At 60.6% G+C, this 23,224-nt stretch overlaps 3 protein-coding genes and 2 long non-coding RNA genes across 5 annotated transcripts; 3 read left to right on the top strand and 2 right to left on the bottom strand.

Moving 5' to 3' along the window:
• The first annotated feature begins 23 nt into the window (after positions 1 to 23).
• Positions 24 to 16,710, top strand: LOC133224355 (apoptotic chromatin condensation inducer in the nucleus-like). The gene is made up of 19 exons (XM_061375792.1): positions 24 to 28; positions 2,480 to 2,623; positions 4,535 to 4,600; positions 4,700 to 4,808; positions 4,910 to 5,037; positions 5,687 to 5,779; positions 5,863 to 5,921; positions 8,159 to 8,255; positions 10,856 to 10,901; positions 11,185 to 11,318; positions 11,860 to 12,144; positions 12,228 to 12,408; positions 13,211 to 13,341; positions 13,906 to 14,013; positions 14,098 to 14,205; positions 14,815 to 15,220; positions 15,410 to 15,510; positions 15,980 to 16,151; positions 16,700 to 16,710. The coding sequence occupies exons 2-19, from the start codon at positions 2,486 to 2,488 to the stop codon at positions 16,708 to 16,710; spliced, it is 2,373 nt and encodes a 790-aa protein (XP_061231776.1). The 5' UTR covers positions 24 to 28; positions 2,480 to 2,485.
• Positions 9,760 to 10,449, top strand: LOC133224357 (uncharacterized). Its single transcript, XR_009728838.1, has 3 exons — positions 9,760 to 9,968; positions 10,011 to 10,122; positions 10,329 to 10,449. It is a non-coding gene; the product is annotated as an uncharacterized LOC133224357 (long non-coding RNA).
• LOC133224358 (uncharacterized) lies at positions 10,396 to 10,734 on the bottom strand. The gene is made up of 2 exons (XR_009728840.1): positions 10,603 to 10,734; positions 10,396 to 10,476 (listed from the first exon to the last, which is right to left on the bottom strand). It is a non-coding gene; the product is annotated as an uncharacterized LOC133224358 (long non-coding RNA).
• Positions 16,711 to 17,210: 500 nt separating the features above from the next.
• NGDN (neuroguidin) lies at positions 17,211 to 20,158 on the top strand. Its single transcript, XM_061375793.1, has 9 exons — positions 17,211 to 17,276; positions 17,878 to 17,949; positions 18,386 to 18,523; positions 18,701 to 18,785; positions 18,858 to 18,907; positions 18,979 to 19,063; positions 19,145 to 19,307; positions 19,817 to 20,037; positions 20,139 to 20,158. Exons 1-9 carry the CDS (start codon positions 17,229 to 17,231, stop codon positions 20,156 to 20,158), a joined length of 882 nt encoding a protein of 293 aa, XP_061231777.1. The 5' UTR covers positions 17,211 to 17,228.
• A 156-nt stretch (positions 20,159 to 20,314) lies between these two features.
• On the bottom strand, positions 20,315 to 22,623 carry LOC133224351 (dehydrogenase/reductase SDR family member 4-like). The gene is made up of 8 exons (XM_061375789.1): positions 22,568 to 22,623; positions 22,228 to 22,408; positions 22,053 to 22,154; positions 21,721 to 21,791; positions 21,575 to 21,626; positions 20,979 to 21,113; positions 20,516 to 20,571; positions 20,315 to 20,438 (listed from the first exon to the last, which is right to left on the bottom strand). The coding sequence occupies exons 1-8, from the start codon at positions 22,612 to 22,614 to the stop codon at positions 20,324 to 20,326; spliced, it is 759 nt and encodes a 252-aa protein (XP_061231773.1). The 5' UTR covers positions 22,615 to 22,623; the 3' UTR covers positions 20,315 to 20,323.
• Positions 22,624 to 23,224: the final 601 nt, after the last annotated feature.

Below are 23,224 nucleotides of genomic sequence, written 5' to 3' on the forward strand. Positions count from 1 at the left end.
CAGCGTCTGCGCCCTCCTGCGGCTCCGCCAGCGCCACCGCGGACACCCGGCCCCACTGATGGTGAGAACGGACCCATAGAGAGAGACCTGACCCATAGACACATAGGCACCGGACCCATAGAGAGAGACCTGACCCATAGACACATAGGGACCGGACCCATAGAGAGAGACCTGACCCATAGACACATAGGGACCGGACCCATAGAGAGAGACCTGACCCATAGACACATAGGCACCGGACCCATAGAGAGAAACCAGACCCATAGACCCATAGAGAGCGGACCCATAGAGCCCTGCCCCATAGAGCCCAACCGCACACCTGCACCCATTGACCTACCCCAACAGGGGGCTACTGCTCCCTAAGCCACGCCCACTGCTCCCTAAGCCACGCCCACACCCCTTAAAGCCCATTCCCAGCCCCACAGAACCTCCGGGGGGGGCGTGTCCTCGGCTGACCCCGCCCCCTGCAGCACTATACCGCCCCCTAGCGGCCGCGCCGCAGCGCGCTGCTTGCACCCCCTCATAGCCCTCCATAGGCACCCCATAGAGCCCCATAGAACCCCATAGACACCCCACAGTGCCCCATAGCTGCCCCACTGACGCTCTCTCTCCCCCCCCAGGTGTGGCTGTGGGTGCCGGTGCTCTACGTGGTGCTCTGGGCGCTGCTCCTGCTCTTCTCCCTATGGGCCGAGCCCCTGGTCTGTGGGGTGAGCTTGGGGGTCATGGCCACCGGAGCCCCCCTCTACCTGATAGTGGAGCGATGGGGGGCTCGCTACCCCCCCTTGCGCAAAGCAGTGGGTACGTGCCTCTATGGGGCAGCTATGGGGTGCTATGGGGTTCTATGGGGCGCTGTTGGGAGTGTATGGGGCTCTATGGGGTGTCTATGGGGCTCTATGGGATGCTATGGGGTGCTATGGGGTGTCTATGCGATGCTATGGGGTGCTATGGGGCGCTATGGGGTGTCTATGGGGCTCTATGGGATGCTGTGGGGTGATATGGGGTGCTATGGGGTGTCTATGGAGGGCTATGGGGGGGTGCAGGCAGCGCGCTGCGGTGCATCCAGCAGGGGGCGGTATAGTGCTGCAGGGGGCGGGGTCAGCTGAGGACACGCCTCCCCCTGCTCAATAGGGGGGATCTATGGGGCTGGGGATGGGCTGCAAGGGGAGGGGTGGTGTGGGGCTCTATGGGGCGCTATGGGGCTCTATGGGTCACAACCCCTCTCCGCAGCCTCCCTGACGCGCTTCGGGCAGCAGCTCTGCCTCGTCGTGTACCCCGACTGCGAGCCCGAGCCCCATAGCGAGCCCCATAGCGGGCCCCACAGTGACCTCCAGCCCCACGTGGAGCAGCAGCAGCCCCTCACGTGCCAGCCCCACAACTGAGCCACTCCCACCCCGTCCAGCTCCAGCCCCACACCTGAGCCCCGTGGGGCTGCCCCACAAGTGCCTTCCCCTGCCCCATAGCTCTGCCCCAGTGCCTTGGCTCTGCCCCCCCCCCCCCCAACACTCCCGGCGTGTGAGGGGCTGCCCCATGGAGGAGCCTCCAGGTAAGGATGTGACCCATAGATCCTGCCCCATATCCTGCCTCATAGCTCCCTATTTCCCGCCCCATATCCTGCCCCACAGCTCCCTCCATCCTGCCCCACATCCTTCTCCCATAGCCGGCTACATCCTGCCCCACATCCTGCCCCATAGCCCCTATATCCTGCCCCATAGCTCCCTATATCGTGCCCCATATCCCACCCCCTATCCTGCCCCATAGCCCCCATATCCTGCCCCATAGCTCCCTATATCCTGCCCAATAGCTCCCTATATCGTGCCCCATATCCCACCCCCTATCCTGCCCCATAGCCCCCAATATCCTGCCCCCATCTCTCCCCACAGATCCGCCGAGCTCCGCCCCCCGGAGGGGCGTGTCCAAGAGTGGCCCCGCCCCCCTCGTTACGTCATCGCCATTGGGGCGTGGCTAAAGGCGGGGTCACGGGGGGGGGCGTGATGTCACGGCCTGACGTCAATAAACGTGTGTGCAGAGGAGGCTGCGTGGTGACGTCACAAAACCGGGGGGGGGGGGGGAGTGAGGCCGGGAAGAGCCGAAGCGGTGTCGGAAAGAGCCGAAAGGGGGGACCGGAAGGAGCCGAAGAGGTGTCGGAAAGAGCCGAAGGGGGGACCGGAAGGAACCGAAAGGGGGAACCAAAAGGAGCCGAAAGTAGGGACCGGAAGGAGCCGAAAGCGGGCCCGGAAGAAGACAAAGCGGTGTCGGAAGGAGCGTAAGGCGGGACGGGAAGGAACCGAAGCGGTTCCGGAAAGAGCCGAAGGGTCGGGGCCGTTAGGAGCCGAAGGGGGGCACCGGAAGGAGCCGAAGCGGCTCCGGGAGGAGCCGAACGGAGAGGGGCGGAAGGAGCCGAAGGAGGGACCGGAAAGAGCCGAACCCGTTCCGGAAGCGGCCGGAAGGGGTCGGTGTCGTCGGGGCAGGCAGGCAGGGAGGCAAGATGGCGGACGGGGAGGAGGTGACGCTGGACGGCAAGCCGCTGCATCTGTTGCGGGTGGCGGACCTGAAGGCGGCCCTGGAGCAGCGCGGGCTGGCCAAGAGCGGGCAGAAGAGCGCGCTCGTAAAGCGGCTGCGTGGGGTGAGAGAAACGGGAGGGAAACGGGAAAAGAACGGGAGGGAAACGTTGGGGGGGGGGGGGGGGGGGGGTAACGGGTGCGCATGCGCGGTGAGGGGAGGGCTCGCCTCAGGGTTCCCGCCAAGGGAGGAGAGGTAAAAATGGGGGGGTTTGGGGAAAAATGGGGGGTTTTGGGGGGGAAAAGTGGGGGTTTGGGGGAAAAAGTGGGGGGTTTGGGGGGAAAGTGGGGGTTTGGGGGAAAAGTGGTGGGTTTGAGGTAAAAAGTGGTGGGTTTTGGGGAAAAGTGGGGATTTTGGGTGAAAGTCGGGTTTCTGGGGGAAGAGTGGTGGGATTGAGGTAAAAAGTGGGGGTTTGGGGGTAAAAGGGTGGTTTTGGGGGGGAAAAGTGGGGGTTTGGGGGAAAAAGTGGGAGTTCTGAGGTAAAAGTGGTGGGTTTGAGGTAAAAAGTGATGGGATTGAGGTAAAAAGTGGAGTTTTGGGGTAAAGGGTGGTTTTGGGGGAAAAGTGGGTTTGGGGTAAAAATGGGGGGGTGGGGGGAAGGTGGGGGTTTTGGGGGGAAAGTGGGGTTTTGGGGGCAAAAGTGGTGGTTTTGAGGTAAAAGTGGGGGGTTTGGGGTAAAAGTGGGGGTTTAGGGTAAAAGTGGGGGGTTTGAGGTAAAAGTGGGGGGTTTGGGGTAAAAGTGGGGGGCTTTGGGGGAAAAGTGGGGTTTTGGGGGAAAAAGTGGTGGGTTTGAGGTAAAAGTAGTTTTGAGGTAAAAACTGGTGATTTTGGTGTAAAAGGGGTGTTTTGGGGGTAAAAGCCAGTGAGTTTGAGGTAAAAGTGAAGGATTTGAGGAAGAATGTGGTGGTTTTGAGGAAAAAAGTGGTGGTTTTGGGGTGAAAGTGGAGGTTTTAGGGTGAAAATGCCTGTTTTGGGGTAAAAAGTGCTGGTTTTGAGGTAAAAGTGGTGCCGTTTGTGGTGAAAGGGGTGATTTTGGGGTGAAAGTGGTGATTTTGGGGTAAAAGGGGTGGGTTTGAGGTAAAAAGTGGTGGGTTTGAGGTAAAAAATGGAGGTTTTGGGGTAAGAGTGGTGGTTTTTGAGAGTCTGGTGGGATTTGGGGGAGAAAGTGCTGGTTTGTGGGAGTTTGAGAGAGATTTTGGGGTAAAAGCGGCAGTTTTGGGGAGTCTGGGGGGCTTTTGGGGTGAAAGCGGCGCTTTTGCCGAGTTCTGGAAGGGTTTTGAGGGAAAAGTGGCACTTTTTGTGCAATTTGAAGGGAATTTGAGGTAAAAGTCATGGTTTTGGGCATCTTGACGTGGTTTTTGGGGGAAAAGTGGGGATTTTGGGGAGTTTTGGAGGAATTCGAGGTCAAAGTGGGGGTTTTGGCAGCTGGAGGGTTAATTTGAGGTGAAAAATCATGATTTTGGTGACTTGTGGCAGGGTTTGAGGGGAAAAAGTGGCATTTTGGACAATTTGGGACTGTTTTTGGTGTCAAAATGGTGTTTTTTGAGCTCAAATCTGCTCTTTGGGGGGAGTTTTGAGCTGGAAAGTGCATCTTGAGCTTGAAAACCCCATTTTTGGCCGCTTTTTGCCCAAATTTGAGCTCCGAAGTTGTGTTTCCAGGTGGATTTGAGGTAAAACCTGTGCGCTGGGGGAAATTTGGGGTAAAAAAACTTATTTTTAGGCAATCTTTGCAGGGTTTTGGGTGGTTTTGGTGTGGTTGAGCCCAAACCCTCTTTTGGGGCTGGATTTGAGGTGAAACCCCATCATTTTGGTGGCGTTTTAGCCTCAAAAGTCGCTTTTTGAAGCCAAAATGCCAATGTTTTCTGTGGAAAATACAACGTTTTGGAAGTCGTGGGCTCAGATTTGGGTTTAAACCCGCTGTTTTCGGCCATATGTGCACGGAGACCCAAAACCAGCCCGATTCACCCCAAAACAGGCACTGATGCTCGAGAACCTCCAGAAGCACTCGACCCCTCACGCCACTTTCCAGCCCAATTCCCAGGTGAGAACGGCCCCAAAACCCCCCGAAACCTCCCCCAAACCCATGGGAAGGCTTCGGGGCGCCCCGAATGGCCCAAAATGGGTGTTTTTTGCCCCAAAGATGGGCGAGGAGATGAGCCAGAACAGCTTCATCAAGGAGTACCTGGAGAAGCAGCAGGAGCTGCTGCAGCAGCGCCTGGAGCGGGAGGCGCGCGAGGCCGAGGCCGAGGGTCAGCACAGCCCCAAAATGACCCCAAATTGACCCAAAATGACCCAAAATGAGCCCCCCAAAATGCCCTTTTTTTTTACCTTGGGGATGGCCCCAAAACAGGATCTGGGAAGAGCGGCCCCGTGCCAAAGGAGCAGCAGGAGGAGGAAGGGGAGAGGAAGGTGAAGGGAGACCCCCCCATTGCACCCCATAGAGCCCCACTGAACCCCCGTAGAGCCCCACTGAACCCTGTAGAGCCCCATTGCACCCCATAGAGCCCTATTTACACCCCATTGAACCCCCATTAGACCACATAGAGCCCCATTTAGACCCCATAGAGCCCCATTGAACCCCATTTAGACCCCACTGAACCTCCATTAGACCCCATAGATCCCCATAGAACCCCATTTAGACCACATTGAACCCCATTTACACCCCATTTAACCCCCATTAGACCCCATAGATCCCCATTTAGCCCCATTTACACCCCATTGAACCCCCATTAGATCCCATAGATCCCCATTGAACCCCATTTAGACCACATTGAACCCCATTTACACCCCATTTAACCCCCTTAGACCCCATAGATCCCCATTTAACCCCATTTACACCCCATTGAACCCCCATTACTCCCCATAGATCCCCATTAACCTCCATTCCCCCCCCATTAACCCCTGTTTCCCCCCCTCCCAGGCCCCTGCTCCTACAGGGGGGGCTGAGGAGGAAGAGGAGGAGGAGGAGGAGGAGGAGGAGGAGGAGGAAGGGGGGGGCGAGGAAGAGGAGGAGGAGGAGGAGCAGCCCCCCCCTCCCCAGGGAGCCCCCCCCGAGCAGGAGCCCCCCCCCATTGCCCCCCATGGCGGGGAGGGAGCCCCCAAGGAGGAAAAAGAGGAAGGAGAAGGGGAGGAAGGGGAAGGGGAAGGGGGGGGCACCCCCCGGCCGCCATCTTTGTCCCCCCCCCGGCCGCCGTCTTCAGCCTCATCCCCAGGGAGGAAGGTGAGTGTATATATGGGGGGGGGTCATGTGACCTCGCCTGGGTCATGTGATCACACTGACTGTTCTCTCCCCCCCCCCCCAAGGATGAAGCTGAGGGTGAGGGGGGGGCTGAGACCCCCATAGCCCCCATGGAGCCCCAGAGGTGAGACATGGGGGGGGCCTATAGGGGTATGGGGGGATATATGGGGTCTGTGGGGGGGATATGGGGTGGGGGGATTCATATATGGGGTCTATGAGGGGGATATGGGGTTTATGGGAGTGTTATAGATGGGGTCTATGGGGGGATATGGGGTGGGGGGTTTCATATATGGGGTCTATGAGGGGCTTATGGGGTCTGGGGGGGGATATGGGGGTGTTCATATATGGGGTCTATGGGGGGGTTATGGGGTCGGGGGGATATGGGGGTGTTCATATATAGGGTCTATGGGGGGATACGGGGTGGGGGGTTTCATGTATGGGGTCTATGAGGGGTTATGGGGTCTATGGGGGGGATGTGAGACTGGGGTGTGTGTGGGGGGTCTGTATATAGGGTGTATGGGGAGGTATAGGATGTTGGGGGCTCTATATATGGGTCCATGGGGGTGTTGGGGTCCCTATGGGGTCCTTATGGGGCTCTATGGGGTGTCTATGGGGTGTGTGTATGCGCCGGGTTCCACCTCTGTGTCTTATGGAGTCTGTGTGAGTCCCTATGGATGTAGAGTGTCTATGGGGCCTGTATAGGTCCTCATTGGTGTCTATAGGGTCCCAGGGGGTGTCTTGGTCCCCTATAGAAGCCTGTGGATGCTCGTAGGGTCCCTATAGGGTCCATATGGATGCCTATAGGTTTCTGTAGGGTGCCTATAGGGGTGCTGTAGGTGTCTATAAGCCTCTACAGGCTCCCTACGGGTGTTTATAGGTGTCTCTATGGGCCCTATAGGTTCCTATGGGTATCTATAGGTCTCTATAGGGTGTCCTTAGAGTCCCTATAGGTGCCTATGGGGCCCCTATGGTGTCTATAGGATTCTTATAGGCGTCTGCAGGGTGCCTGTAGGTGCTGCTGGTTCCTATAGGGTGGTGGTAGGGTCTCTGTGGGTTTCTGTAGGTACCTATGGGTCAATATAGGGTTCGTATCGGTGTTTATGGGTGTCCATAGGGTTCCTATGAGCATCTATAGGGTAGTAACAATATTGTATAGGGTGTCTATAGGGTTTATATGGGTTGTTGTAGGTATCTATAGGGTTTCTATGGGGTATCTATGGGTTGCTATGGGGTATCTATAGGTTCCTGTAGGGTTCCTATGGGGTTCCTATAGGTTCCTATAGAGTTCCTATGGGGTATCTATGAGTTCCTATAGGGTTCCCTGTGGGGTATCTATAGGTTCCTATAGGTTCCTATGGGGTTTCTATGGGGTTCCTATGGGGTTCCTATGGGGTATCTATGGGGTTCCTATGGGGTTCCTATGGGGTATCTATAGGTTCCTATAGGTTCCTATGGGGTTCCTATAGGGTATCAGTGGGGTCTCTGTCTCCATGGCTCCGAGCTGCAGCCCCTCCCCCCGCCCCTCCCCTCCCCCCCTCCCCCCCACCGCGGGGGCTGCTGGGAAGGGCTCAAGATGGCGGCCGCGCCCGCCTGCGCCGGCCCCACACAATAGAGAGGGGAGGGGGTGAGTGCCCCGCGGCGCTATGGGGCGGCTATGGGGCAGGGGTGTTCCTATGGGGTGCTGTGGGGCAGGGGTGTTCCTGTGGGCGCTATGGGGCAGGGGTGTCCTGTGGGATGCTGTTGGGCAGGGGTGTTCCTACGGGATGCTATGGGGTAGGGGTATGCCTATGGGATGCTATGGGGCAGGGGTGTTCCTGTGGGATGCTATGGGGTAGGGGTGTTCCTATGGGATGCTATGGGGCAGGGGTGTTCCTATGGGATGCTATGGGGCAGGGGTGTTCCTATGGGATGCTATGGGGCAGGGGTGTTCCTATGGGGCTGGGATCCCCCTCAGTGGTGGCTATGGGGTGTGTGTTGGGGGGGATATATGGGGCTGGGAAGGGGCCCTGGGGTATCTATGGAGCAGGGATGCGCTGCTATGGGGCGCGTGTGTGGCTTCTCTGAGGGGCTCTATGGGGGATGTGTGGGGCAGGGAGCCCCATTTAAGGCCTCTGTGGGGCAGGAAGCTCCTGTTTAACGGCTCTGTGGGGGGCAGTGGGGCAGAGACCCACAGTTAAGGAGCCCTATGGGGTGTCTATGGGGCAGAGATCCACTGATAAGGGCTTGTGTGGGGAATGTGTGGGGCTGCGACCCCCACTTAGCGCTTCTATGGGTCAGGAAGCCCCTATTCAGCCCCTCTATGGGGCAGAGTGCCCCCCATAGGGTACCTATGGGGCAGCCCCACTGATCTCTGCCCCACAGCGAGGAGCCGCCGGTGCCCATGGAGCCGGGACCGCCCCCCCCAAGTGGGGGCTCACCCCCCCCGAGTGCCCCCCCCGAGCGCCCCCCGGACCCTGAGGTAACATGGGGGGGGGGGGGAAGATGTGGGGCAGAGGGGAGGGAGGGACGGGCCCTGCCCCATAACCAACCCCTTGTGTCACTTATGGGGCGCCCCATAGCGCCCATTGCAGCCTAAAGAGCCACCACCTATAGGGTATGTCATGGATGCGGCACCCCCATACTTACTTATGGGGCAGCCCACAGCACCCAGTGAGGCCGAAAGGGTCACTTATGGGGCACCCCATAGCACTGCGGGCTCCTAGAATCACTCATGGGGCACCCCATAGCGCTGCGGGCTCCTAGAGTTACTTATGGGGCACCCCATAGCATCAATCTCCCCCCCCATATATGCTTATGGGGCACCCTGTGGCAGCACCAACACCCTCATAATTATTTATGGGGTGCCCCATAGCACCACCCCCCCTTCCATAATCACTTATGGGGCACCCCACACTTGTGGGGCCTGTTTCCACTTGGGGGCCAGCCCCTGCCATGCCTTAGCGGGTGCCCCACAGCGGCCTGAGCCCCACAGTTGCCCCACAGCAACACCCCATTGACTTCTGGGGCGCCCCACACATGCCCCCCCCATAGCCCCCTTACTTGGGGGGCGCCCCCCAGGTCAGGACCCCCCAACGTCTCTCTTTTGGGCACCCAGCGCTGGCTCAAAGGACCCCCCGGACCCCCCCAAGGCCTCACTTGGGGGGCACCCAGCACCCGATGGAGCCGCGGGACCCCCAAGTGTGGGGGGTCACCCCATGGAGCAGGCCGGGACCCACAAGTGCCATGGGGGGCACCCCAGCGGTGGCTGGGACCCATAAGTGCCGTGTGGGGCAGGCCGTGGATCGCGTATGGGGCGCCCTATGGATGTGTGGGGCAGCTGATGGAGCTCCTATGAGGCAGCTGATGGACCTCTGGGACCCATAACAAACCCTATGGGGCACCTATGGATCGAGCTGGGACCCACAAGTGCCACGTGGGGCAGCCTTCGAAGCTCTGCACCCATAACAAGCCATGTGGGGCAGCCCACGGATCTCCTATGGGGCAGCCTATGGACCTCTGGGACCCACAAGTGCCATGTGGGGCACCCTATGGCCATCTGTGGCCCTCAGCCTCACGTATGGGGCAGCCAATGGACCTCTGGGACCCATAACAAGCCCTAGGGGGCGCTCCATGGATCACTCCGTGACCCACAAGTGCCATGTGGGGCAACCTACGGACACCTGTGACCCCCAACCTCACTTATAGGGCAGCTGATGGACCTCCGTGACCCACAAGTGCCATGTGGGGCGCCCCACGCGTCTCCTATGGGGCAGCCTCTGGACAACTGGGACCCCCAAGTTCACTTAGGGGGCGCCCCACTGATCGCCAGGACCCTGCAAGTTGCATGGGGGGCACTTCCGGGACCCCCAAGTTCACTTAGGGGGCAGCCCATGGACCTCCGTGACCCCCAACCTGACTTAGGGGGCACCCCACGAATACTCCACGGCCCCTGAGTTCACTTATGGGGCAGCCAGTGCGGCACCCCATGGTCTCTCCGTGACCCCCAACCCCACTTATGGGGCAGCCGATGGACCTCAGTGACCCTGAACTTCACTTATGGGGCAGCCCATGGAGCCTCCGCAACCCAGCAGCTCGCTTATGGGGCAGCCAATGGACTTTGCTGCCCCCCAACCTCACTTATGGGGCAGCCCAAGGACCTCAGTGACCCCCAAGTTCACTTATGGGGCAGCCAGTGGACTCTCACAATACCCAACCCCACTTATGGTGCAGCCAGTGGACCTCAATGACACTTCTTCACCCCACACTTATGGGGCAGCCAATGGACATCAATGACCCTTCTTCACCCCACGCTTATGGGGCAGCCAATGGACCTCAGTGACCCCCAAGTTCACTTCTGGGGCAGCCAATGGACCTCAGTGATCCCCGTGTTCTCTCATGGGGCACCCTATGGACTTCAGTGACCCCCAAGCTCACTTATGGGGCAGCCAATGGACCTCAGTGACCCCCAAGTTCACTTCTGGGGCAGCCAATGGACCTCAGTGATCCCCGTGTTCTCTCATGGGGCACCCTATGGACTTCAGTGACCCCCAAGCTCACTTATGGGGCACCCTATGGACTTCAGTGACCCCCAGGTGCACTTATGGGGCACCCTATGGACTTCAATGACCCCCAAGCTCACTTATGGGGCACCCTATGGACTTCAATGACCCCCAAGCTCACTTATGGGGCACCCTATGGACCTCACTGACCCTTCACCCCCCACTTGTGGGGCAGCCCATGGACCTTAGTGACCCCCCCACCTCACTTATGGGGCAGCACATGGACATCTCTGACCCCCATCTTCTCTTATGGGGCACCCATTGGACCTCAGTGACCCCCAAGTTCACTTATGGGGCACCCCACGGACGCGCCGGACGCCCCCCCCTACACCGGAGGTCACTTATGGGGCAGCCCCATAGAGGGGGAGGGTGGGAGGGGCCAAGGGGAAGGAGTGGGGTGGGGGGGGAGGGAAAGGAGTGAGTAAGGAGGGGGCGGAGCTTGCGTGGCCCCGCCCCTCCGCGCTGACGTCACCCCCCCTCGCTCCTGATTGGGGCGTGTCTCCCCCCCCTCTGTCCCCAGAGCCCCGCCCGGCCCAAGGCCTTCAAGAGGAAGATCAGCGTCGTCTGTGAGCAGGGGGCGGGGCCTGAAAGGGAGGGGCGTGGCCAAGGGGGAGGAGGGCCAATGGGGTGAGGGCGGGGAGGAACTAAAGGGATAGGGAGGGGAGGGGGGTGTGGAGCTCTCAGCCAACGAGAGCGCAGCTTCCGCGCCGCTCCAGCAGGGGGCGCTGCAATGGCGGAGGGCTGCCGCATCCATAGAAGGGGTGCGCTGGTCTATAGGCGCCTCCTATAGCAAGCTCCGCCCCCTTTTCTATGCCCCGCCCCTCTATATGTATGTGTGTGCCCCTATAGCGGCCGCCAGGGGGAGCTCGGAAGCAGAGGGGGGGGCCGGCTCGGCGCCGGGGGGCACCCGGAAGCGGCGCTGGGGCAGCAGCACCGGAGCCCCCAAGCGCCCGTCCATCAGCATCACCACCGAGAGCCTCAAGGTACAGCAGCGCTATGGGGGCAGCCCATATAGGCCCACCCCCTATAGACCCACCCCCTATAGACCCACCCTTATAGACCCCCCCTATAGACCACCCTTCTATAGACCCCCGTATAGATCACTCCCTATAGACCCACCTCTATAGATCAGTCCCTATAGATCCCCCCATAAACCACCCCCTATAGATCCCCCCTGTAGATCCCCCTATAGACCACCTTATAGACTGCCCCTAGACCACCTCCTATACATCCTCCCTATAACTCGCCTTATAGACCACCCCCTCTGGATCCCCCCCTATAAATCCCCCTATAGCCCACCTTACAGACTGTCCCATAGACCACCTCCTATACATCCTCCCTATAACTTGCCTTTTAGACCACCCCCTATAGCCCACCTTACAGACTGCCCCATAGCCCACCTCCTATAGATCCCTCTATAGCCCACCTTACAGACTGCCCCAGAGACCCCCCGCTATAGACAACCCCTGTAGACCCCCCCATAGACCACCCCCTATAGACACACCCCCCCCGTCGCCATGGCAGAGCCTGATCCCAGAGATGAAGGCGGAAGCGGTTGTGGAGCTGCACCCGGAAGAGGAGGAGGAGGAGGAGGATGAGGAAGAGGAGCGGCCAATGGAGACAGAGGAGGAGGAAGGGGGGGGCAAAGGAGGCGGGGCAGGAGGAGGAGGGGGCGTGGCCTCGGGGCACCCCCCTTTACCCCTCCCACCGCCCCCCCTGCTGGGGCTGCCCCATCACCACCATCACCATCACCTGCACCATCACCATGGCAACAACCCCCCCCTCAAGATCTGCCGCACCGTCACCCAGGTAACCACCACGGACCAATCCCATCGTCCCCCTCCCCTTCAGGCCCCTCCCCATGGTCACCTGACTCTGCCCTCCACCAATAGGATGTGCCCCCTGAGAACGGCCGTCGTCATGACAACGACCCCGAGGGCGCTGAGGAGGAAGGGAAGAGCCGCGGGGAGGCCCCGCCCCCTGCTAGTGCTGGCCCCGCCCCCTCGGCCCAAGCCACGCCTCCCGCCGAGGGAGCACCGCCCCCTGCTGGCACGGAGGGGGAAGTGAAGAGAGGTGAGAGAGGGGGCTCTATGGAGCTGCAATAGCCTATGGGGGCGTCTAAGGGGGCTTTAATGGGGCTATAGTGTTTTATACTGGGGCTATAATGGTCCTTAGTGGATCTATAAGGGTATGTAATGGTCTGTAATGTGGCAGTGCCGGTCTGTAGGGTATTTATAATGTGCTTATTATGGTTTATAACGAGTTTATAATGACCTGTAACAGGTTTATAGGGGGTCTGTAATGGCCCACGCTCTATAGTGGGTTTATAATGGGTTTGTAGGAGTCCATACTGGTCTATGGTGGTGTTCTGATGTGTTCATAATGGTGTTTAGGGGGTCTTTAGTGATTCTAATAGTCTATAATGGGTTTATAATGGCCTGTAATGATTGCAGTGGGTCTGTGATGGCATATAATGGGTCTAAAATGGTTCTATAATGGTGTATAGTGGGTCTATAGCAGCATATGATGATCTATAATAGGTTTATAATGGGGCATAAGGGCTCCATAGTGGCATATAATGATTTATAATGGTTAATAGTGGGTCTATAATGGCTTATAATGATCTGCAGTGGGTCTGTGGTGGCATATAGTGGGTTTGTAATGGTGTATACAGGTCTATAATGGTGTATAGTGGGTCTATAGGAGCATGTAATGGTCTGTAATGGTTCTATAGTGGCATACAGTGGGGTTGTAATGGTATGTAATGGGTCTATAATGACAAATAATGACCTATAATGGGCTTATAATGGTTTATAATGGGTATATAATGGTATATAATGGGTCTATAGCGATGTCTATGGGGACTCTCCTGCAGGGGACCCCCCCCGCCAGGCCCGGGGCGGTGTGGGGCTGGTGCTGCCCGTGGATGACCCCGTGCGGGCGGGGCCCAACCGCCCCTCCCCCCCCCGCGCCCGCCCCTCCCCCATCGTGCACCTCTGCAACCTCGTGAGTGACGTCACTGGTCCTGGGGGGCGCTATGGGGTGATATGGGGTGGCTATGTGGTGATGGGGTGGCTATGGGGTAATCTGGGGTGGCTATGGGGCGATATAGGGTGGCTATGGGCTGATATAGGGTGGCTATGGGATGGCTATGGGGTGCTATGGGGTAATATGGGGTGCTATGGGGTGGCTATGGGGCAATATAGGGTGGCTACGGGGAGATACAGGCTATGGGGAGGTACAGGGTGGCTATGGGGTGGCTATAGGTCAATATAGAGTGTCTATGGAGTGATATAGGATGTCTGTGGGGCACTATGGGGTGGCTATGGGGAGATATGGGGTGGCTATGGGGCACTATGGGGTGACAAAGGCTGGCTATGGGGGGTCCAGGCAGCGCGTTACTGCACATCCACCAGGGGGCGGTATAGTGCCGCAGGGGGCGGGGTCAACCGAGGACACGCCCCCTCTGCACAATTGGGCTCTCTGGGGCTCTATAAGTCCCTATGGGGCTCTATGGGTCCCTATGGGGCGGAGCTGCCCCACATCTCTGCCCCACATCATCCCCCCCAGGTGCGCCCCTTCACCCTGGGGCAGCTGAAGGAGCTGTTGGGCCGCACGGGGCGGCTGCGAGAGGACGGCTTCTGGATCGACCGCATCAAGTCCCACTGCTACGTCACGGTATGGGGTGCCTATGGGTCCCTATGGGGCTCTATGGGGTCTCTATAGGTCCCTATGGGTCCTTACGTGTGCCTTTGCCCCCAGTACTGCTCTGTGGAGGAGGCCGTGGCCACCCGCAATGCCCTGCATGGGGTCAAGTGGCCTCAGTCCAACCCCAAAGTGCTGGTGGCTGACTTCGCCGAGCAGGAGGAGGTGTGGGGCTCTACGGGGCACTTATGGGGCTCTGAGGGGCTCTATGGGGCTCTGTGGGGCACTTATGGGGCTCTGTGGGGCTCTGTGGGGCACTTACGGGCCTCTGTGGGGTTCTGTGGGTCACTTATGGGGCTCTGTGGGGCACTTATGGGGTTCTGTGGGGCTCTATGGGGCACTTATGGGGCTCTGAGGGGCTCTATGGGGCTCTGAGGGGCTCTATGGGTCTTTGTGGGGCACTTACGGGGCTCTGTGGGGCACTTAAGGGGCTCTATGGGGCACTTATGGGGCTCTGAGGGGCTCTATGTGGCACTTATGCAGCTCTGTGGGGCTCTATGGGGCACTTATGCAGCTCTGTGGGGCTCTATGGGGCACTTATGGGGCTCTGTGGGGGTCTATGGAGCACTTATGGGGCTCTGTGGGGCTCTGTGGGTCACTTACGAGGCTCTGAGGGGCTCTATGGGGCACTTATGGGTCACTGTGTGTCAGTTATGGGTGTATATGAGTCAATTACGGGTCTCTATGGGTCCCTATGGGTCACTTATGGGTCCCTGTGGATCCCTATGGGTCCCTATGGGTCCCTATGGGTCATTTATGGGTCTCTCCCCACAGCTCGACTTCCACCGGGGCCTGCTCCCGGATCGCTTGGAGGGGGGGGAGGAGCCCCCCCCGGGGTCATGCCCCCAAGGCCGGGGGGCGTGTCCGGGGGGCGTGTCCGGGCCGGGCCGCAGCCAATCACAGTGGGCGGAGCGGGAGCGGGAGATGGAGCGGCGGGAACGGGCCCGGGGGGAGCGGGAGTGGGACCGGGACAAAGGCCCCGCCCCCTCGGGCCCGCCCCCGCCCTCCGCAGGCCCCTCCCCTTCCAGCCCTGGCCACGCCCCCTCGGCAACGGGGACACGCCCCCTGGGCGGCGGCCACGCCCCCTCTGCGCGGGAGCCCCGCCCCCGGCACCGGCAGCCAATGGCGGAGAAGGACAGGACCGGGCGGGGCTCCAGGGAGGGGAGGGGGGAGAAGAAAGGTAAGGGGCGGGGCTTAACGGGGAGGCGGGGCTATGGGGAAAGGGAGGGGCTTAACTCAGCGGCCAATGGGAGGTGGGGTTTAATGGTCTGGGCCAATGGGAGGGGGTTATAAAGCGGAGGGGCGTGGCTAAGGGGTTCCATAGGGTCCAATGGGGCACGCTATGGGGCTGACCCCCATCTCCCCATAGAGAAGCCCCCCGAGGAGCCCCCCGCCAAGCTGCTGGATGACCTCTTCCGCAAGACCAAAGCAGCGCCCTGCATCTATTGGCTGCCGCTGACTGACACTCAGGTCAGGGGGCGGGGCTTTGCCCCACACAAAAACCAATGGCAACACCCTTAACATCCTGCCCTTGCTCCCATTGGCTGCCCCCCGCATTGCTGAGCCTGTCCCAGTGGCTCTCCTTTCCTTAGCCCCTCTGCTTTACCTTAACCACGCCCCCTTCCCCATAGCCCCTCCCCATTGGCCCCCTTTGCCTTCACCCACGGAAACCCACTTCCGTTTGGCCCCAGACCCATCTATTTTACCCCAAAGCCCCCTATTTTTGCCCAAAATCGCTGCGTTTTGCCCCAAACCCTCCATTTTTGCCCAAACTCTGTCTCCCCCCGTTTTCCCCCGTTTTTGCCCAAACCTGCTGTTTTTTCCCCCAAACTCCCCATTTTCTCTCTGTTTTTGCCCATCCCTGCTGGTTTTCCTCCCAAACCCTCTGTTTTCCCCGTTTTCCCCCCATTTTTGCCCAAACCCCTCTGTTTCCCCCCAGTTCGTCCAGAAGCAGGCCGAGCGAGCCGCCCGGGCCCGGGAGCGCGAGCGCCGCCGCAAGGAGCAGGAGGAGGAGGAGCAGCGCCAGCAGCAGCAGCAGCAGCAGCGCGGGGCCCCGCCCACCGCCTCCTCACGTGACAAGCGGGCCCCGCCCACCGGCTCCGCCCCCAGCAGCGGGGGGGGAGGAGGAGGAGGAGGGGGGGCGGGGTCTTCCTCCCCCCCCCATCATCACCATCACCATCATCACCATCATCACCATCATCATCATCACCGCAGGGGGGGGGCGGGGCCGGGGGGCGGAGCCAGCGATAGGGAGAGGGGAGGGGGAGGGGAGAAGAGGAGGAGCCGCAGCCGGAGCACGCCATTGAGGGACAGGGGGGGGCGGCGGTGAAATGGGAGGGGGAAATGGGGGTACCCCCCCCTTGCCCCATAGAGAGGGGATGGGGAATAAAGAGGAGGAGGAGGATGAGGAGTGGTGGAGGTGGTGTCTATGGGGGAATATGGGGGTCTATGGGGGGTCTGTGGGATTTCTGTAGCGGTCCATGGGGTGTCTGGTGGGGTGTCTGGGGCTTTATGGGGTATCTGTGGGGGGATATGGGGTGTCTATGCGGGGCTGTGTGGTGTCTATGGTGTATCTGGGGTTTATGGGATATCTATAGGGGTCTATGGGGTGTTTATGGGGGTCTATGGGGTGCCTATGGGGGTCTGATTGGCTCTACAGGGTGCTTATAGGGGTTTGCTGAGTGCCTGTAAGGGTCTATGGGGTTCTATGGAGTGCCTATAGGGGTCTATGGGATGTATATAGTGGTCTATGGGGTGTCTATAGGGGTCTGTGGGGTTTTATAGGGGTCGCGGGGGTGTCTATAGGGGTCTATGGGATGCCTATAGGGGTCTATGGGGTGTCTATAGGGGTCTATGGGGTTCTATGCTCCTCTGTGGGGCTTTATGGCGCGCCCAGGGCCGCTCCTCGCCCTCCCATTGGCCGCGCCGCTCACCCCTCCCTCGCGCCTCGGCCTCCTATTGGCCAAACCCGCTCTTAGCCCCGCCCCTTATCCCGCCCAACCACGCCGGGGGCTGGCCAGCGCCTCTCTTCTTGCCTCCCATTGGTCCGTTCCGCTGTCGCGCACCCCGTCCCGCTCAGCGGCGGGGAGGCGGGACTTCCTCTCCCTCCTCGCCCTTCCATTGGCCCACACCCCGGCTCCGCGCTCTTATTGGCAGCTGCCTCCTCCCCTCATCCCTTCTGTTTCAAGATGGCGGCGGCGGAGGCGGTCGTGCTGCTGGATGCTCTGCAGGGGCAGGTCCGGGCCTTCGTTTGCCCCCCCATAGACCCCCATGTACCCCCCATAGACCCCCATTTACCCCCGTTAGACCCACATTTGCCCCCCCTAGGGCCACATTTACCTCCTTTTAGACCCCCATTTACCCCTCCTAGGCCCCCATTTATCCCTTCAGACCCCCATTTCCCCCCTCGGACCCACATTTACACCCCTTAAACCCACATTTACCCATTTAGACCCAATTTATTTCCTTAGAGCCACATTTACTCCCTCGGACCGCCGTGTATATCCCTTAGACCCCCATTTACACCCCATAGATCCCTATTTACCTCCTTAGACCCCCATTTACCCCCATAGACCCATATTTACCCCCCTTAGACCCCCAGTTACCCCCCATAGACCCCCATTTACTCGCATAGACCCCCATTTACCCCCCATTTGCCCCCTTAGACCAACATTTATCCCCTTATGCCCCCATTTATTCCCTTAGACCCCCATTTACCCCCCTTAGACCCCCCATTTACCCCCCTTACACCCCTATTTGCCCCCCATAGGCCCCCATTTATCCCCCATAGACCCCCATTTACCCTCCTTAGAGCCCCATTTACCCCCCCCGCTGCAGGTGGCGGCAGTGACCGAGCACGGGAGGGCGCTGCTGCAGAGGGTGCGGGGGGGGAAGCTCCGCACTGAGAAGGTACCAAGGGAGCCTAGGGGGGGTGCTATGGGGCGACAGGGGCATACTGTGGGGCTGCTGTGGGGTGATATGGGGATCTTATGGAGTAATATAGGGGTCCTATGGGGCAATATAGAGGTACTATGGTGGTGCTATGGGGTCTTTCTGGGTCCGTATGGGTCTTTGTGGGTTCCTATGAGTTGTTATGGGGTTTCTATGGGGTCTTTGTGTGTCTCTATGGGGTTTCTGTGGGTCCCTATGGGTTTTTGTGGGTCCCTATGGATTGCTTTGAGTTCCTATGGGTCGCTATGGGGTCTCTGTGGGTCCCTATGGGTCGCTATGGGGTCCCTGTGGGTCTCTATGGGTTCCTATAGGTTGCTATGGGGTCTCTGTGGGTCTCTATGGGGTCCCTATGGGTTCCTATGGGTCGCTATGGGGTTTCCCTGTCTCCCCGCAGGGGCTGTCGCTGCTGGAGCTGCGGGCGCAGGCGCTGCTTCAGTACCTGCAGGACCTGGGGCTAGTGCTGGGGGCCAAGACCCGGGGGGGGACCCTGGGGGGGCTCCCGGCCCTGCCCCGCCTCCTGGAGACCCGTGTGGTGAGGGGGGGCCTGCCCCACACTTGGGGGGCTGCCCCATAGCGGGCCTCAGAGGGCTTTCAAGGGGGGTCTGTGGGGCTGGGGGGGGTCTATGGGGTTGGGGGGGTCTATGGGGGTGGTATAAGGGGTGCGGGGGGGTGGATCTATGGGGTTGGGCTCTATGGGGCTGCCCCATAGGTCCTGGAGAAGCTGCGCCCCATCGAGCACCGCCTCAAGTACCAAGTGGAGAAGCTGCTGCGGGCGGCCATGATGGGGGCCCCAGGTAAGCCCTGCCCCATAAGCGCCTCCCTATGGGGTGTTGCCACCCCATAGATAACGCATAACTGCCCCATAGGAGCCGAGCACCCCTTGGCCTTCCATCCGGAGCCCTCCAACATGGCCGAGGTGAGCTGTGGGGTGCTATGGGGTGGGTGTAGGTGTGCTACGGGGCAGCTCACGCTTTCTCTGCCCCATAGGAACCTGAAGCAGCCCCGCCGAAGGCCCCTGGCTTAGGGGGCGGGCGCCGCTACGTCCCCCCCCACATCCTCCCCGTGCAGTACGGTGAGTGCGGGGCCCTGCCCCACACGTCCCGGCCCCCATAGGGCTCAATGGGAGGCGTTGACGGGTGCCTGCGCCCCATAGATTCCGTGGGGCGGGAGCAGCGGGCGCAGGAGGCGGCGCAGCGCCGGGCCCTCAGCAGCTCCGTGCTGCGGGAGCTGAGGGAAGAGCTCAGCGACGCCCCCCAAGAGCTGTGGGGCAGCCGGGGGGCAGGCGGCGAGCGGCCCCACAGGGGCGATGTGGAGAGGTGGGTGCTGGGGGGGGATTATGGGGCGCTATGGGGCTGGGAGGGGGGGTTATGGGGTGCTATGGGGCTGGGAGGGGTGGTTATGGGGCTGGGAAGGGGGGTTATGGGGTGCTATGGGGCTGGGAGGGGTGGGTATGGGGCTGGAGGGAGTGTTTATGGGGTGCTGTGGGGCTGGAAGGGGTGATTATGGGGTGCTATGGGGCTGGAAGTGGTGGTTATGGGGTGCTATGGGGCTGGAGGAGGTGAATATGGGGTGCTATGGGGCTGGGAGGGGTGGTTATGGGGCTGGAAGGAGTGGTTATTGGGCTGTTGGGGGCAGCACTTGTGGGGCAGGAGGTGGCCCCTTGTGGGGTGTCTATGGGTCACTTAGGGGCGGTGTTCTTCTGGGGTCGCTTTGTGGCTCTCTGGCGTCTTTGTGGGTCTCAATGGGGTTTCTATAGAGCTCTGTGGGTCCCTATGGGTCTCTATGGGGTCCCTATGGGTCTCTACGGGTCTCTGTTGTGGGTCAGGACCCGCCTGGAGGAGTCGCTGCTCCTGCGCCTGAGCGAGAGCCGCCAGGAACGGGCCGCGCGGCGCCGCCGTCAGCGCATGACGTCATCGGGGGGCGGGGCCTTGGCCGCCATCACCCACTTCGGGGCCTCGGCCGCCCTCTGGGAGCCGCCCAATCAGGAGGCGCCGCCCGCCAAGAGGAAGAAAAAGGCAGCCAATGGGAAGAGGAAGAAGAGAAAGGGTGAGTCCTAGTCTATCCCAGCATGCCTTGGGGTTGCCTGCACCATAGGGGCAGCTATGGGGCACTGACACCCCGCCCCCCGCACCATGTTTCCCCTATAGGTTTCCATCGGCGGCGCTGAGCCTCACATTAAGTCTCATTTGCATCTTATTTGCATACACGAATCCCTCATTACACTTTATAAAAGAGGGCGGCTTATCCTTACACACCCCCCCCCCCCAATGCGGCCGCCCCCAGTGGAGGCCGCCATGTTGCCGGCGCCACGTGACCGGCGCTGCAGCGCCCCCTAGAGGCGGGAGGGCGCGCCGCCCGCCACCACCAGCGTCTCCCCGGTGACGTAAGCGGCCGCGGGGGAGCACAGGAAGGTCACGACCCCGGCGACGTCATCGGGCGTGCCCAGCCTGCGGGGGTCACGTGGTGAGAGGGGAATGGGGGGGTGTCATGTGATTGGGGGGGGGGGTCATGTGATGGTACCCACCTGTCGATGCCCATGGTTTTCATCACGTGGTTCCGCATGGACTCGTCCTCCCAGAGCTGCCAGAGACCCATAGAGACCCCATAGAGACCCATAGGGACCCCATAGAGACCCATAGGGACCCATAGAAACCCCATAGAGACCCATAGGGACCCCATAGAGACCCATAGGGACCCATAGAAACCCCATAGAGACCCATAGGGACCCCATAGAGACCCCATAGAGACCCATAGAAACCCCATAGAGACCCATAGGGACCCATAGAGACCCATAGGGACCCCATAGAGACCCATAGGGACCCATAGAAACCCCATAGAGACCCCATAGGGAGCCACAGAGACCCATTGGGACCCATAGAGCCCCATAGACCCCCACAGAGCCCCCATAGACCCCCACAGAGACCCCATAGAGCCCCTGTAGACCCCCATAGAGCCCCATAGACACCCCCCAGAGCCCCCTCACTCACGGCCCTACTGAAGCGGGTGCGGATGAGCCCCGGGGCCACCCCATTGATGCGGATCCCTCGGGGCCGCAGCTCCGGGCCCAGCGCCTTCACCAGCCCCAGCAGCGCCGCCTTGCTCACGCTATAGGGCCCCAGCGCCTGCCCCACGGTGACGTCACTGAGCCCCGGCCAATCGCAGCGCAGCACAGGTAGAGGGAGCGAGGGAGGGAGGGAGCCCGCCCCATAGATCCCGCCCCATAGACATCCCATAGCCTGCTCCATCGCCGCCCCATAGGCACCCCATAGACACCATACCCAGCCTCATAGATCCCCCTGATAGGCCCCATGCCATGGCTCCAACCCCATAGATCTCAGCTCATAGACACCCCATAGCCTGCCCCATCTCCGCCCCATAACCAGCCCCATAGACACCCCATATCCGCCATACCCAGCCCCATAGATCCCCCTGATAGGCCCCATGCCATGGCTGCAACCCCACAGATCTCACCCTATAGACACCCCATAGCCCGCTCCATCTCCGCCCCATAGCCAGCCCCATAGACATCCCATAGCGTGCTCTATCCGCCCCATAGCCTGCCCCATAGCGCCCCACAGCTCACCGGGAAGGGCATGTACCCGGCCAGTGATGACATCACCACAATGGAGCCTCCCCTGGGGGGGGGTCAGGGTTAGGGAGGAGCCACAGTGGGGTGGGCGTGGCCAAGGCTTGGCCCCCCCGCCCCCCCCAAGTCCCGCCCCCCCTCACCCCCTTTTCTCCATGTGGGGCACCACGAGGCGGATCAACATGGCTGCCGCGGTCACGTTCACCTGGAAGATCTGTGGGGCAGGATCTGTGGGTCAGAGCTAAATGGCAGGACCTATGGGGCGGGATCTATGGGGCGGGATCTATGGGGCAGGGTCTATAGGGCAGATATAAGGGGCAGAATCAATAGAGGAGGATCCATAGGGCAGATACAAGGGGCAGTATCTATGGGGCAGGGTCTATAGGGCAGATATAAGGGGTAGGAGCCATAAGGCAAGGTCTATGGGGCAGTATCTGTGGGGCAGGGTCTATGGGGCAGGACCTATGGCTCACACCTTCTCCCACGCCTCCTCCTCGGCCTCCAGGGTGCTGCCCATGACGGGGTTCGTGGCCGCGTTGGACACCAGGATGTCGATGCCCCCATAAGTGTCCAGAGCCTGGGGGGGGGGACGGACCCATAAATGTGGGGCTGGGACCCACAAGTGCCCCCCCCCCATTTCCGGGTCTCACCTTCTGCACCAGTGCCTGCCGGTCCTGGGCCCGCCCCACGTGACACACGCAGCCGGTCACGTGCTCCAGGCCCAGCGCCCGAAGCCGCCCCAGCGCCGCCTCCACGTGGTCCGCTCGGCGCGAGCTCAGCACCACGTGGGCGCCGGCCCGGGCCAGCGCCGCCGCCACCGCCAGCCCGATGCTGTCATGGGGGGGAATGGGGAGCCATGGGGGGATATGGGGGTCTATGGAGTGTCTATGGGGGGGACATTGGGGGATATGGGGTCTCTATGGGTCCCTATGGATCTCTATGTGTCCATATGCGTCCCTATGGGTCTCTGGGTCCCTATGGGGCACTCACCCATCCGTGGCCGCTGTCACCGCCGCCACTTTCCCCGCCAGCGCCATGGGGAACGCTCGGAGCCTCTGCCCCACAGCGGCCTTTGCCCTGGGAGGGCACCGGGGACAATGGGGGGGCCTTAGGGGGCAATGGGGGGCAATGGGGTTATAATAGGGGTTAATGGGGGGGTAATGGGGTATAATTGGGGGCAATAGGGGTTATAATAGGGGTTAATGGGAGCAATGGGGGGCAATGGGGGTCATAATAGGGGTTAATGGGGGGGCAGTGGGAGGCATCGGCCCCTCTCGAACCCCCTCGGAGCTTCCCGGGTCCCTTCGGGCGGCTCCGCCCCCCTCGGGCGGCTTCGGCTCCGGCCGCCTCCGGTGGCACCGCCCCCTGCGGCTCCGCCCCCTTCGTGCGGCTTCGGCTGCGCTCGGGTACCTTCGGCTCTGCCCTCTTCGGCTCCGCCCCCTTCGGCTCCGCTCCCTTCGGCTCCGCTCGGGTCCCTCGCTTGTGCATTACAAAGCAATGGGAAAGAGGGAATTGGATCCCAGTGGGTTAAACTGGGATGGACTGGGTTAAATGGGATGGATTGGGTTAAATAGGGTGGACTGGGTTAAACTGGGATGGACTGGGTTAAATGGGATGGATTGGGTTAAATGGGATGGACTGGGTTAA

Source organism: Neopsephotus bourkii, unplaced genomic scaffold (assembly GCF_033783945.1).
Source record: "Neopsephotus bourkii isolate Nb327-2 ecotype Australia unplaced genomic scaffold, CSIRO-AGI_Nbou_v1 NB_1677, whole genome shotgun sequence".
NCBI classification, from domain to species: domain Eukaryota; kingdom Metazoa; phylum Chordata; class Aves; order Psittaciformes; family Psittacidae; genus Neopsephotus; species Neopsephotus bourkii.